The 15,553-nt window shown below is 35.4% G+C and overlaps 2 protein-coding genes across 2 annotated transcripts; one reads left to right on the top strand and one right to left on the bottom strand.

Annotated features, from left to right (window-relative positions):
* The first annotated feature begins 266 nt into the window (after window positions 1-266).
* LOC107779385 (ethylene-responsive transcription factor ERF061) lies at window positions 267-1,598 on the top strand. Its single transcript, XM_016599817.2, has one exon. It carries the CDS (start codon window positions 589-591, stop codon window positions 1,462-1,464), a length of 876 nt encoding a protein of 291 aa, XP_016455303.1. The 5' UTR covers window positions 267-588; the 3' UTR covers window positions 1,465-1,598.
* Window positions 1,599-3,197: 1,599 nt separating this feature from the next.
* Window positions 3,198-8,751, bottom strand: LOC107779384 (uncharacterized). Its single transcript, XM_016599816.2, has 17 exons — window positions 8,601-8,751; window positions 8,328-8,437; window positions 7,344-7,394; window positions 7,093-7,268; window positions 6,657-6,734; window positions 6,449-6,560; window positions 6,236-6,320; window positions 6,059-6,110; window positions 5,910-5,971; window positions 5,722-5,837; window positions 5,535-5,641; window positions 5,128-5,196; window positions 4,871-4,928; window positions 4,668-4,741; window positions 3,982-4,051; window positions 3,568-3,647; window positions 3,198-3,366 (listed from the first exon to the last, which is right to left on the bottom strand). The coding sequence occupies exons 2-17, from the start codon at window positions 8,431-8,433 to the stop codon at window positions 3,304-3,306; spliced, it is 1,359 nt and encodes a 452-aa protein (XP_016455302.1). The 5' UTR covers window positions 8,434-8,437; window positions 8,601-8,751; the 3' UTR covers window positions 3,198-3,303.
* Window positions 8,752-15,553: the final 6,802 nt, after the last annotated feature.

The raw sequence follows: 15,553 nt of genomic DNA, 5'->3' as shown, positions 1-15,553 counted from the left end.
TAAAAATATATTTTTAGCATAGTAGAAACGTAAAAATAAACGGACGGAGTACTTATCTAATAAATAGATTAGTTCTCTTTGAATAAAACATGGAACCACTTTTCAGTCACAATTACTACAATGGTAATACAGAGATTGCAAAGGACTTAGATAAGAGTAAAAGGTTGAATCATAAATGCCAAATTTTGAATACAAAAGAAAGTTATGGGCCTTAACTTTAAGCAGAAAGATCCTTTTCTCAGCAGCTATAAATACAGCAAAGAGGAAACCAAACTTAAACATCAAACACAAAAATCTCTATTCCCAACTGCCCTCTTCTCTTCCATTATTCACTTCAAAACAACAACACAACATTTTTCTCCAACCATTTCTCTGTTTTTTGACTTTTCTGTTTTTTTAGCTCTCCAAATTCTCCATTAATCCTCAACTTTTTCTCTGGATCAGTGGATTTAACTTTAGGGAAAAGGGGCCATTTTTTTAGTACCCTGTTTTCCCCTCTGTTTTCCTCTGTATTCTCCTCTGTTTTCCTCTGTTTCCTCTGTTTTCTCCTCTGTTTTCCCCTCTGTTTTCTAGTTTTATGAAGTGATAATGAACACAATCCAAGAAAACAACACTATGTCTTGCATATTTGATGAGGGTGCTCAAATTAGATCTTCCTTATCTCAACTAATTTTAACAAGTGGTACAAACACATTAGACTCAATATTTTCTCATTGCCAAGAAACAAATCAAATAACTAGCCCTGTTTTTGAGCCCTTAGGTTCTTCAGTTTACCTTAGACAAAGAGATTTGCTACAAAAAATTTTCCAAGAAAACATAACAAATATCCCAATACCAACAACTTCCACAACTTTCCCACTTCAAAACTCTCTGTATACACAGAATTACAGGTTTCCAGAGAAGAAAAAATTATACAGGGGAGTGAGACAGAGGCATTGGGGAAAATGGGTTGCTGAAATAAGACTTCCACAAAACAGAATGAGAGTTTGGTTAGGTACTTATGACACTGCTGAAGCTGCTGCTTATGCTTATGACAGAGCAGCATATAAGCTTCGCGGCGAATATGCACGCTTGAATTTTCCTAATATTCGCGATCCGAGTAAGTTGGGATTTGGAGATAGTGAAAAAATGAATGCTGTGAAGAATGCTGTGGATGCTAAAATTCAAGCTATTTGTCAAAAGGTGAAAAGAGAGAAAGCTAAAAAGGGTGCCAAGAAAAAGTGTGAAAATGAGAGTAAAGTTAAAGAATCTATAGATTCATCATCTTCTACTTCTTCTTTGGTGGGTGATGTGATTTCCCCAAGTGTTTCTGAAGATGGATTGTGGAAAAGTGAGAATTCGAATTGTTCTATTTTTGGTGACTGCTTAAAGGAGCCATTAATGGAATCTGAGTTTGATAGCTGTTCACTTGCAAGAATGCCTTCTTTTGATCCTGAGTTGATATGGGAAGTTCTTGCTAATTAGAACTTCTTAGTTGGTATGTTAAGTTTAATTAGGAGCTTATATTGGGATTTAGAGGGGCCATTTTCTGTTGTGGGAATGTAAATGGTTAATTTTGAAGTTTAACTATCTATTTATGACTACTTTTGAATTTGTCTTGTGTTTCCTTGTGGGATGAATGGACATATTTGAGCTCTATTTAATCCCAAGTATCTGCATCAAGTTTGTGGGGGTTTTGCTATTTCTAATAAAATTAGTGATATTTAAACCAGTTTGCAGTTTGGCATCTATCTTTTTAAATTCTTTTGGAATTGTAGTGTGAATAGGGAGAGAATAAGGAAACAAAGAGAACTTCCGGCATATAAAGTAGTGTAACTTAAATTGATGCAATGAAAGACTCCTACTAAGTTTTGAGAAGGAAAGGTAGATATTTCACAGAAAGGTTTAGTACTAATATGATGGTCATTTTGGTCAAGTCCTAGCATGGACAAAAAAAGGTTAGTAATTTTTTCTTATTTGCTTGAAGTTTTAACGCAGAGTTACTTAATATCTAAATATCAGTAGAAGATAACACATACTAATGAAATAGTTGACATAAACACAAGCTATGATCAAACACTGCTATACCACTTTAGAAAGGTATAATGATTTGGTTTTCATCTCGATTCTCAAATCAACTTGAGAAAAAGCAGAAAGAAAATCTTGAGGAAAATATAAGTGTGAAAAGGAACAGTGCCACATATCCTAGATTTGCCATACCGTGTAACATGTGATGCACAAAGCTAGTTGACTATTTGAGATTTGAGAAGGCCACATGTGAAGCACAGAGCTCACTACCAAGTCACTGTGGTCCTGTTGATGCTTCAATGCTTACCTACATTCAGTTTTTCGTTCTTTTTATAACCTAAACCCCTAAAGGGAGCCATGTCATTAAGAACATAATGAAAAAAATTGTGCTTTACTTGCTTTAACAAACTAAAAGGAAAGAGTGTCGCGTTAAAAAGGAACATCAACTCCATAATATATATTTTTTCTTTATCTAATTTACAAGATAATTGATAAATAAACATTGGGTCTAACTCAACCCCAAAAGCTAGCTTATGAGATAGGATTGACCAAGACCAGTAACAATAATTGGGATGGAATACCATGATAAATAGATATTTGGCCTAACTCAACCCCAAAAACTAACTTATGGGATGAGAATTGTCCAAGACTATATAAAAAGACCAAGGACCTCAAATCCCACCTATGTGGAACAACTCAACAATAATCATATCCATGTTTCTCTGACTATAGGGTTTGGTTTGTATAAAAATTTAAAGAAGTAAAATGAAATGGTCCTGAAACCTGGTGTGAATCAATCTAATACAGTGAGATCAAAGCAGGCGATGGTGATGTCTCAGTAACGCTCGCCTGACACCTTTAGAACCGTAGGAATGCAAAGAACCAAGGCCCACTATTTGTCTGACAGACCACATATCCACAATAGTCAACAAAATCTTCTGAATTTTGATAATGCTAGCCTGAGCCAGTTATAAGTTCATTACTTCATTAAATGAACAAAACTTATCATTGGTAGACAACGTTGTATTCGAAGCTAATCCGTACGTTTTAGTAAGATTTGTCAACTGCAATGAGAAATTGATTTCGACACTACAAGTCTCAAGAGGGAAACTACAGATTAACATTTAGTACAATCCCCAATACATGGGGGGGGGGGGGAGGGGGGCATATTACAAGCTTTATCACTCAAATTAAGCATAAGACTAACAAATTAAGCACAAGACATAGTATTAACACATAATTACAATCACCAGCAGGGTCGTAAACAACATGTATATTGAAGATCTTATAAGAACACTACCAGCTAATTGAATTCCTTGATTGCTTAACTTTTGCATTATAAGAAGTCTCTATCTCCTCCTGCATGGTTATGAGCGATGTCAGTTTCCCCACCAATGAGTTTAATGTTAAAAATCGATGGCAGTTAATGAAAAAATTACATGCTTAAAACACATTATTTGTTGCTCACAATTTCTGAACGAGTATGATAAACTACTATTGAAAGGACAGGCATGGCAAGATAAATACAAGGATGATTTATTTCAAGTAGTTGAGATGTACCTTGCAAGACTTATGCAGAGGATCCAAGAAGTATTCCTTAAAGTATTTAACACATTGTACGAAAGATGTTCCATCCCATTCTGCAATAAAGTGAACATCAAAGAGTAAAACCAAAAATTTCGAATCAGTTGGACTTGGAAACAATAAAGAAATACACTGCAGTGGCAAGAGAACCAAGTTAAATATAGAGACACAATTACAAAGAGGCTCAATCTTTAGATAGTAAATAGTCCAGCTAGAGTGAAATTCACAAGTTATGATAGCTGAATGATCAATGCTTTAGTTTAATGAAAATATCAGCTAAGAACCACAAGTAAATCATTGCTATTTCTGACACCACTTGATGGAAAGAACAAAAGGGATCAGAATAATTATCTCAAAAATACAAGTTAAAAAGAAAAGAATTCAGCATACCATTTTTCCCTTCTTCCATACCATTGTCCCCTTCTGCTATAAAACCTCCAGCATTAAGATCCCCAATAAGCTGCAATACAGTCAAGTTAGTATCAATTAGAAGGAAAAGAGAAAGTAGTTGGAATAAGAAAAGTGTCTCCACGTACTTCAAATTATTTGATAATGTACTGCCAAATTTTACAACTTCTGGATGCAAAAAGATGAAAATAATGATGATTAACTTATCTCATAGGTGCAACAACCATGCTATAACTGATTAATGGGTAGGATCATTAACAGCATTACGCCATATTCAGTAATATATTGAAACTGGAAAAGAATAACAGTCTGGTCTCGACTACAAGGGATAGAAATTCATTTGACCAGGTTCAGTAACCTTTTGCCGTTACTACAGCCAGCCTTGACTAATTGAACATCTGGAAGGATGTCAATAAGGCGAGGCAGCATAGCAGTAGTTAGATCATGAGGAAACCATTTGCTTCTGAATGGAACATTTGGTTATGGAAGACTTGGAATGGACAAGCTTGAATACTGATGATAGACACATTTTTCTATATGGTCTTCCAAATGACATTACAAACCTTGATTTCACTTCTCATAGTAACATTCTATACAAGAATCAACCAATTGAAATCATCAATGATATCTTGAAAATGCTAAAGGCAAACTATTCAAGGATTGTTCACCTTGGAAAGGGTTGGAACAGCAGAAGGATCAAGCTCGTCACACTTCTTGGGATCAATAGGAATACAAACGCGGCCTAACAAAAAGAAGCGCAAAGATTCTGTTAAAATGTACCGGAGACAAAGATAGCCAATGATAAGAAACTGTAATGATTCAAGTGTCTTGTCTTTTAGGTGCTTTGAGGTTCAACATATAAGTTTCGAACCTGTTTTGGGGTGCACACAGAAAGGAGCTTTTAATAAGTGATTCATGTGCTTTGAGACCTGAGAGGTAAAAGAAGCAAATCTTCAGTTAAATCTTCAGTTTGAATTCATGAAGTAAAACGTCAAAGGAATATAATCAAGTCCCATTGTATTTGTTTCTCTACATGCCTGTTATTCCTGTGGGTATATTAAATATTTATACTCCATATAAGCAGAAGTGGGGTCCCAAAAAAGGGGGGAAACTGTAAATAACACAAACCTCCATATCAAGCCTTGGATAGGTAAATGAAAACACAATCTCTTCGATGCATCTGCGAAGACCCTGGCCCTGAAATGCAAAATGGAACCATGGGTAACAGAAACAGATGAATCACTTTGGTATAAATTTGATGTTCAAGCAATGAAAAGCCCCAACCAGATAGTAGAAGAGATTACGAGAAGAGCAAGAAATACATCCACACCTTTTAGCTAATTTACTAAAAAGATACCATGGCTCACTCAATTGGTGAAGGAACATGATAGATCTTGGATAATGAAATAATGATACACAGTAAGAGAATCTCAATGTTTTCAAGACTAAGAATTAGGACAAACTCGAGCCATGCAATTAAAAAGACAGTGAAAAACTTTGACCTCCCCAAGTACTGGTCAGTAAAAGATTTCTACCTTTTTACTAGATAACAGATGTTTTAGTTGTTCCCAACGAACAACATTAATATCTTCTTTTGAGCGCTTATTAGACAGCCACCTTCCCCGGAGCTCAGATGTAATAGCTGAAAAATCACCTCAACTTTACTAACAACTCAATGAGATGAAAAATATTGAACAAGTAATGAGAGGTAAACTTGCATACATTCGTCAGGTATCATTTCCAGTATCTTCTCAAACCTCTCCTCATTCAGGAACAAATTTTGACTTGAAAGCAATCTTTTCTCAAAGTAGTTTTGTAAGATTTTAGTATATGATCTCCTGTAAAAGGTAGCAGATGACTCAGAAAAACCTAAACCGAAATGAAGAGGAAGTAAATGGAGAAAACCTTACACGAGGAAGGGATGAAGTGCAGGACCCACTAGAGAAACCTTTTTATTGCTATTCTCATTGCCCTGAATGATAAACAAAATATTTTTTCTGTTAGAACCTCAAGCCATCATCATCTCCGATAGCGCACATGTAAAAACATCCCCAAGTACCTTGTAGACACGAAAATAATCAGCAATTGCAGCCCTCTGTTCATTGTTCAACCTGATTGTGATGATGGTTATAAAAACAATATAAAACTAGTATAATATCCAAGACAATAACCTTGTCAATAAATACTAAAACAAACAGCAATTGTAATACACTTCTGGTTGTAAATGCAGCTATACCTTCTTGCTTTTCCATCACAAACCCAACAGTGAACACCACGCCTACCACTGTATACCCACAGAATGTGACTAAACCCAAAGTCATCTGTTAAACAACAAAACGAGGATATATTCAACATTCATTTACAGAAGTACTCGGTTAAGCAAATCAAATGTCCAAATTGATTCCTTGGCAAATGACCAGCTTGTTTTTTCATGTCATACAGACTATACCTCTGAGAGAAGTATCAATGACCTTGATAGCAACTGTCATTAGTGGCCAGCACTCCAAACAAACATCAGCTCCTGAACAGCAATATCTAACATCATCATAATCTGAAATATCCTGCAGCAAAATATGTATGCGACAAACTTTTAGCTGAAACATGAATTGGTGGCTTTTCTGCAGAAAATTTGATATTTCAAGTTTCAATGAGCTTACAATATCAAACACAAGCTCTCTTTCCACAGGTGTGAATATATTATCACCTCCTTGCGAATAGGCATGCCTTTTTGAGGGCTGCAACACAGAAAAGAACAATTCCAAATGTTAATAAAAAGGTTAGAATATATCTATCCTGCTAATACAAAAGAAGACAGAGAAATTGGGGTTACTTAGGCTACGAAGAAGCATCAGAATGAAAGTAAGCATATCCATAACTTAATGTATAGCCATTTTATGTGTTTCCTAAAAGAAACTCCATTTTTCTTTTGAAGTGAACTAACATGCAGTTATAGTAGGAAAACAACCTTCGTTAGAACCTCTGCCACATAAAAGCAACAGATTCACCATAAGTAGATTTTTCCTGAATCATTTTGTATATAGGTACTAAAATGAAGCTTCAATGCAGGGAGAAAGACAATAGCAGAGATCTTACATCCACACTATAGACAGGTCCAATGTCTATTTTAAAAGGACATTTCTCCTTGATAGCATTTTCCAGCTCAGATGCAGTATTAAACGATTGAAATCGCAAGTAAATATCATTATCCAATGTGAATGAGAACTCCCTCCGACCAGAGTATGAGTGATCACAACCTGGATGTTTTCCATCTGGAGAACCCACAATAGCACAATGTTACAGAAGATATATCAAATGAGAAACTCATATCGAGGAACTGCTTTTACCATTGCCATAAGAGAGCCACTTGAACATATCAGCACAAGGGAAAAGCTTTCCTGCAACAGAGAAAACTTAGCTTGAGAAATCAATCTCTAAATGGCTTTGGAACCAAATATAAATTACTGTATAGTTACAGAATTTCTTATTAACGGAAGAGGGATTGAGGAAGGTACAAACTTTGCAACAACATAGATATATCACGTCAATTTCAGAATTTTCCAACTCAAAATTGCACTCAAGGCAGAAAAGTTGTTAAAGCATCCTTCAGAGTTGATAAGTATTACGTATAAGAACACTATTCATCTGATTGTACTTAAGATAATCCAATTCAAAAGCTTCAATTTTGAAGAGGTATGTACACGATTCCCAAACAAGCATTCAGGTAGCAACTGTTTGTTTCATCAACATCCACTGAATAACTTCCAAGTTCAATTCTGTTAAATGGATCTGAGAAGTCAGTCACTTGACACTTACATCACAAACACAAACTAGTCGGAATTGACCAGATGGCTCATCTGTATCCATTCCTCTCTACTCAAGCCCATTTTATTCCAATATCAAATAACATGTCAGTCGGTTGGCAAATTAGATTTATCTAAAAGTAAATGTTCTACAGATCTCAAGCTTATCCATATATGGATGTACAGATGTCTAATCATAGTATCTATTATATGTCACACTGTATATATGTTAAAAATCCACTAAAGAAGTACAAATAATAGATTTCCAACCCAATATATCAAATGAGCAGTGTTACAATTCCAAACTCCAACTCATAAAGTTAAAATCCCGATTTTTATCCCAATATATAAAATGAGCAGTGTTACAATTCCGAACTCCAACTCATAAAGTTAAAATCCCGAATTTCCAACCCAATATATCAAATGAGCAGTGTTACAATTCCGAACTACAACTCATAAGGTTAAAATCCCGAATTTCGTATCTCTGTACAAATAAACAGGTTAAAATGCACGAAAACCAAGATTTACCGTAATAAGCTTTTAGATAATCGGTGTTAAATCCATCTGGAACGGCATTGTCCTCTCCGTCTATTAACATGTAGTCTCTTCCGTTCTCAACTTCTTCTCTTGTCATTTTCCTACAATTTTTCATCCAAATTTATAGAAATTATCGACGCAGCAATGGAAACATAAAAAATATTTTACATTTTGTTCAGCAGAGTAAAAACTAGGGTTTAAGGAAATCGATTATAAGCAAATGCGAAGCTACAAGGATATCAAGTTATGGATAATAAGACTCACGATAAAGTTGAATCACCGGATGGAGGTGGCGGTGGAGACAGCAGGCGGCGATGAAGATCTAGAAGAGAGGAACCTAGAAATGGCGGGAAAAACAAATGCAGCCAGGATAATAAAGCATTAGGCTTGGCGGGGAAAAGGTGAATTTATTGAAACGTATGGGAAATTGGGGCAAGTGCACAATAGTCATTTTAGGGATTTTATTTAGATATTAGCCACTATTTATTTTATCATAAAATTTTAAATTAAAATTCTCAACTTTAGGACAATTCAAGATAAGTAGCTTCTTGTCTAGCTTCAAAGCCTTACCATCCCTTCGCCGCCTCCACGGAAAGATTGGTCACTTTTTTTTTTTTTTTTTGATTAGTCTCTTAACTCAAATTCTCTTTAGAACGGTACAACAGACGGCGCAGCGCTACCTACGAGCTAATTAGCTTCTGATGTATTCTCTAGCATTGATTTAATTCAAGAAAAGGTAAAGCCTTCACTTCAAGCTTTGAAGCTAAGTTCGCTATTCGGTCAATGATAGGCTTTAGGCCTTACCTAAAAAAGGGGTTTACTCTTCTACTTAAGTCCCTAGCTAGACTGATGCCTTTGTCGAGTCTTAAACTCTGACTCCTAAACTCAAAACTGGCCGAAAATGCCCATTTTGAGCTCGCTTAAGCGGATGTTCCCGCTGATCTTGACTTTACAAATTGTCAACTTTTGTCTTTCCATACGGAGTCTGGCCTTTTCTTGTCTGTTTTGTCTTTATGTGGCCGGTCGTTCTTTCCCTTTTCCGATCGAAAGATCTTTTTTGACGCATTATCGCTATAAAGGTTACAACCTAGGCATTCAAAAGGAGGGTTATTACATAAAAAAATTACATTAGGGATTAGAGCGATGCCCCCTTGCTTTGGAAAGAGTTGACTTCTTCTTGTGCAAGATAATTTTTATCTTGAAATTCATGACACACTGACTAATTCCTAATAGCAGCCCTTCTAGAGTGGCTACCTAATGTCGTTTCTACTAAGAGATTGGACCACATTTGCATAGTTGTAAACGGGCGAAGTGCACACAAATAGTCATTTTTAGGATCCTTTATATAAAATAACTGCAAAATTTTTTAAGTTTAGCCCCTTGTAATAAACTTCAGACATGCATATCTAAAATTGAAATTATAGATCTAACATTTTCAAATTCAGACCTTCAAGTTACGCTATGCTAGAGCGCAACTTCACACTCGAAGGTCAAAATAAGAAGTAGTATCGGATATGTTATAAATAGGGGTACTACAAATGGCTACATGCTCATTTATACGTTGGAAACTCAAGAATTTGCACAGATAATTCCCATGTTGTCCTGGTATTTAATATTTGTCCCATTTTATAATATTATCTAAAAAGATTAGGCTCCTTTTATTTTATAGACACAACAATTGACCTTTTCTCTTTCACTCCCCTGCCTCCTTTCTAAGCGCAATAATAATTTGCAGGGGCAAATTAACTTTGGCTCTACTTTAAATAAACTCAAAGAACATAAATAGAGAGACTAGGAAGTACGTAATCTCTATTTAAATGATGATTTATGTGGTGCAATCGTGAATTGAGGATAACTAATGAAAGACTGGGAAGTACATAGGGGTGAGAGAAAAAAATATGAACAATAGATGGAGTGTGATTAAAGGACACGCATACAAGTGCATATATAGTTATATATGCATGTTAATTGTTTTCATCACAGTCGTTATTTGTTTGAATAATACATTACTAATGCAAATGAAAATGCAATGTTCATCAATAATTGAGAAAATGGAAAGTTTTTAGAGAAATCAAAGCCAAGAAAAGTGGCATCTCAACCATATACCAATTGATCTTTTAGCATAAATCCTCTCAAAACTCTCTATCAAGAACCTCTGCCAAGTCTTGACAATCCGGAAAGACTCGTGGCCAATTGAACATGATAGGTAGGATGAAGATAGTATCAAGTTTTGTTTAATCCATAATAAAAATAATTGAACAACATATGCAAGTCTTATCAATCTGTTAGTACTTGTTACCAATTTGATGGGATAAGTAGGATGAAGATAGTATCACGTCTTGTCAATCCATTAAAACTTGTGAGTAATAGAACAACAAAAGTAACTCTTACCAATCCAGAGTACTTGTGGCCAATTGAACAAAAATATTTTAAGACCTTAGATTAAACTATTTGAATCTTCATAATAGTAAATATTTTTTTTATAATAAGATCTCAGGCAATGTATTGCAAGTATATGACTAACTTCTTATTAACTTAAATTAACCTTTACTCTATAAATAACAATACTACTATGTGAAGTTAAAGACTTTATAGGACTTGCCTTACTTTTTGCTTATATATATATATATATATATATATATATATATATATATATATATATATAAATAAAAATTATGTTCTTTGGCATTTAAGGTCTATTAATAAAATTGGCTTTAGGCCACAAATTATATCGAGTCACGCTTACAAGTTTCTTTCCCTGAATAACTCATAGAAAATTGTAACACATAATTTGGGCACTAGCCGTAATATTTACTTCTAAAATTCCCAAAGCAAAAAGAATATATCTCGTACCAAAATCTCTAAAAGACTTACAAACCAATAATTATCCCAAAAAGTAAAATAAAACCAAAAGCACATATTGAGTTTTAAGAGGGTAAAGGCAAGAAATATAGGGTTACGCTACTATATTGGATCAAAGAAAGCTCGAAACAAAAAGAGAGAAATAAAAGATAGATAACCAAAGATAATATTTGATTAATAATGTTATCACATTTGATTAAATGGTGAAATATGGTATGGAAGCCGTTTTCTCTTTGTTATAGCACACAGGACACTTGTGTGTGTTTTTCGGGTGGGAGACTTTGTATCAAGGTGCTGCAATTTTTCGAATTCCTTCTCGCAAACCAAGCAATAGACATTGTTAGCGACGGGTGCATTAAGTATAAGAAACCTTTTATGCTCGTCCGATAGACGATCATGGTCCATTAAAGAAATATATTTAGGGATTTTAAGGGTTTTTCTTTAGGGTTTGTTGAGAAGGCATAAATAATAGGGCGAGTCAAAGAGGGTGATAGGAAGAATAAAGCGAGTCGATGAGGGAAAGCAAAAAGAACAGAGCGAGTTGGAGAAGATGAGCAAAAGGAAGGAGAGCGGTGTACAAAAACAGTTACGATTTCTTTTGATTTTATTTTTTCTATTTTAAATTTTAATTAGGGAGTTTCGGCCTAAACTAATACTATGCCACCGCCGCAAAAATCCAGTTGTTTTTTTTTTTAGTCAAAATATGTATTTTTTTCTTTTTCATATGAAACAGATCCATTATTTTTAGCTAAAACGAAATATATTTTAGTCAAAACTAGTACTCCAATGTTGTCAACTATATGTCGTCTTGTTGGTACTAATGCCATTATCTTGTGATATCACGCCGGATGATCAGTACTTTACCTTTTATGGCCTTTAATTTTGAAGATTTAGATATATACGCCGCCGAGAGTTGTTATTAGTCAAATTGATTAGCTTCAATATAACTAATTTACTCCCTGCTATGTTTGTAAATTTTGTATATGGTAAAATATGTTATACTACATGGTCGTTCAAAAGAGGGACACGTGGAACCTAAAACGGGGGATAGCTAAAACCGAAGGCAATTATTCCGTCTGTCACCGGAAAGAATAACGCTCATAAAGATGCAATAAATACTCTTCGTCTGGTAGTATTTAGTGGAGAATATTTCACGGCATTTAGTGTGCTGGCCGATACATAGAATTTATGCTCACCGCTACACCCTCTTCAATGGTCCTCATAATTTACATTAAAGAAGGGCATGATCTTAGGACATTGTTCCCTAGGTACAACTATAAATAGTGAGTTCAGTTGTTATTGTAAAGGACACGACTTTCTTGGCAAACCTACGCTATAATCAATAAAAAGTTTTATACAATTTTACTTTCCTATTCTTCGTTTTCATCATTGTTGTACCTGGAAGCTCTGCTCCCGAATCATTATTCTTTGTGATTTTATCTTCATTTCAAGGCTAAGTATTGTGTATTTTCTTAATTTTTTCATTATTTTAGGATCATATTAATTCACTTATCTATAAACCATGTATAAATTTAACTGTATCGTTTTACGGAAAAACAGTTTGGCGCCCACCGTGGGGCCTAGACAACCGGGTAATTAAGTTGATCCTTGTCTTTTTTACTAACGTGTTTTGGTTATTCATCTTAGCAAAAAATCATAAGAGATGGCAGAAAATGGTATTAACAACGCACACAATCCTGAGGTTCAAGGAGACCAGCCTCACCTCGAGGATTCAATCATCGACACCCACAATGAGGGAAACAATATCGCGCTGGTCCACGACAAGCGGTACCCATAACATGTTCGGGAAGCAACCCCCGATGATGCTAAAGAGGAACATGTTGTTGATGTGGTAAGGGTCCTACAAGAACAATAGACGATCATTCTAGGCCACCCTCACGCGACAGGATAAGGTTATGACAGAGTTGAAGCAGGCGTTGTCAGGGACTTTGAATAATGCGAATAGACGAGATTTGATTCCTCCTAGCGCTCCCGTGAATCAAACAATGCAGAGGGTCGACAACAACACCCCGAGGGGCGAAGTTGGCTCCGATGGGGCTGGGAGAGCGGATTCGGCCTCAATAACGAAAATGATCCTTTCAAAAATAAACTCTTACGGTTTATGAGGGAAGACAATTCTTTCATCATTCTCGGGGTAAAAAGGGGTAGCTGTTGATACCCAATTTTTCCTCATATTTTAAAAAAATATATATATACTTTCAAAATAGCATATTTGCATCATCATTTAGTTTACAAACCCATACAAGCAATTTACATAAATTTTTAGAAGCTCTAAATTAATTTCTTGCTGTATTTTATTACATAAATATCCAATAATTACCCTTCAAATTATTTTTATGATGATTTAATCATCCAAACTTATTATTTACACCAATATGTATGTTTTATAATATTCTACTTCATTTTTTCTATAATTGCATTTGCATTTTTAGGCTAATTGCACGTTTTGGCAATAATAGCTTATATTCATGTATAATTACATTACTTGTGCCAAAATAACTTTTTATATTAGTGCTAAGTTATTATTTTCCATCATTTTAGTGCACAAATAATATTTTTTATTATTTATTAATTACTTTTATAAATTATATTTTTGATAAATATTGGGTATTTAAACAACAACCCATTGTTAAACCAATTTCGGACCAAATAAATGGTCCAAAACCCTCAAACATCTAGCCCAAATACCCCAGCCCAAACCAAATGACCCACTAATCCAAAAGCCGGTCGGTGCCCCATCACCATGACCCGCTCGTTCCAACTTTTAATCTTGGCCGTTGATCTCTCAAGATCAACGGCCCTTATTCACCCTTCCCTTTTAATTAACCCAACCCCCAAACCCTAACCCATTATCTCCTAACCCGCCGCCCTCACACTCTCTCAACCTCCCCTTCTCTCTCTGAAGAACCCTAAACCGCCCCCCCCCCCCCAAATCCTTCTCCTAATCCCACTAAATATGGGATTCGACTACCATTTCTTGCCATATCTGACCCCATTTGGTTACTGGTTGTTCTCTTATGGTATTACCTAAGTGCTTGCCTAAACATGGCAAGCAAATCTCTTCCAAAATCGAACCAAAATGGTTCAAATCTCTGATTTTGAACGCTATTATGTCTATATACGTTCCATATTACTATGTGAGTCCGATTTTTTGTTTAGATTCTGTTGATTTACACTTTCCCTAAAAACTAGGGTTTACAGATTTCTCTCTTAAATTGATTTTCAAATTGATTTGCATATTTATTTTCCTTGATTGTTGCTTAATTTACTCTGTTTCCTTGATTATTGCTCGATTGTTTCACTACTATATAACCCCCCCCCCCAATTCCCTTTTGGGACAGACTTCGAATCACAAAATTCCCACTAAAAAGCTAAAGATCTTCACTCTATCGTTCGCTTATTCTCTTGTTCTACTCTGGCTCTCGGCCGGCTGAAAGCCAAGGCCATCGAAATTTCTATTTTTTGACCTTCCTTGGGTACGAGCATTGCCCTGGGTTCCTCGAATCCCTCGGGAATTTGACGCATCTAAGGTCCTAGGTTATACTGCTGTGTTACGTTCAAAGTGTTGTGGAGTCTGTTCTTGCTTGTTTTGTCTACTTGTCAATCAGTAACTGGTGAGTTCTTTAGCCTTTGCAATATTCATTCTCTTGTGTTCATGATTTGCATATTCACATCTCTGAAATTTCATAACCCAATGTGTTTCTAGACTATCTCTATGTGCAACCCTGCTAGTATCAAATTTGTTTGTGATATGAACCTCTCTAGCATCTGCTTATGCCTAAACTGCAGTTTTGAAATGTGTTTATGTTTAACTGGAACAATTTAGACTGTTTGAAGTCGTTTAGCTTAATATATTGGTACTTTGAGTGTCTATATTGGTTATATGACACCAGTTTGTTTCCTGCCTTGTCCTGAATTTCTATAGTGATTGATTTTGTATATGTGATATGCACCAATCCATGTTAAAACCCTCATTCTAGCTATGATTTGCTCCTATGATCATTTTATCACTTAGTATATCCTTACCCTGCCTAACTCTGCACTCCCTAGCAACTAGTTGGAACCTTTTAGAGTAGCTTCCCAACTTGAGTTTCCCTCATGACATTTGACTATGTTTTTCCTTGTTGCTATGAGTTGGTCTGTTTAACTTCTGGTGTGCATCATAATTTTACCCTTAGGTTTGAACCTGTTAGGTAAATGTTCTATTGTTTGTCTTACTGGCCTAATGCACCTTTGCTTATTAGTTTGCAATCCCAGAAGTCATAATTCCCCCTTGCTTCCCACAAATGTCCTCTGCCCCAATATGCTAAGTGTGGACTTGTGATATCAACCTG

This window comes from Nicotiana tabacum, chromosome 23 (genome assembly GCF_000715075.1).
Source record: "Nicotiana tabacum cultivar K326 chromosome 23, ASM71507v2, whole genome shotgun sequence".
Taxonomy (NCBI): domain Eukaryota; kingdom Viridiplantae; phylum Streptophyta; class Magnoliopsida; order Solanales; family Solanaceae; genus Nicotiana; species Nicotiana tabacum.
This window is presented reverse-complemented; position numbering and strand designations above follow the sequence as displayed.

Bases quoted from the DNA above. Each gene is read 5' to 3' on its own strand.
- LOC107779384 (XM_016599816.2), bottom strand. From the start codon at position 8,433: ATGACAAGAGAAGAAGTTGAGAACGGAAGAGACTACATGTTAATAGAC. The intron at 7,269-7,343 runs GTAAAAGCAGTT...TGGGTTCTCCAG, and splicing joins GTGGCTCTCTTATGGCAATG to ATGGAAAACATCCAGGTTGT. The intron at 5,197-5,534 runs GTAGAAATCTTT...TTTGCATTTCAG, and splicing joins ATCTGTTATCTAGTAAAAAG to GGCCAGGGTCTTCGCAGATG.
- LOC107779385 (XM_016599817.2), top strand. From the start codon at position 589: ATGAACACAATCCAAGAAAACAACACTATGTCTTGCATATTTGATGAG.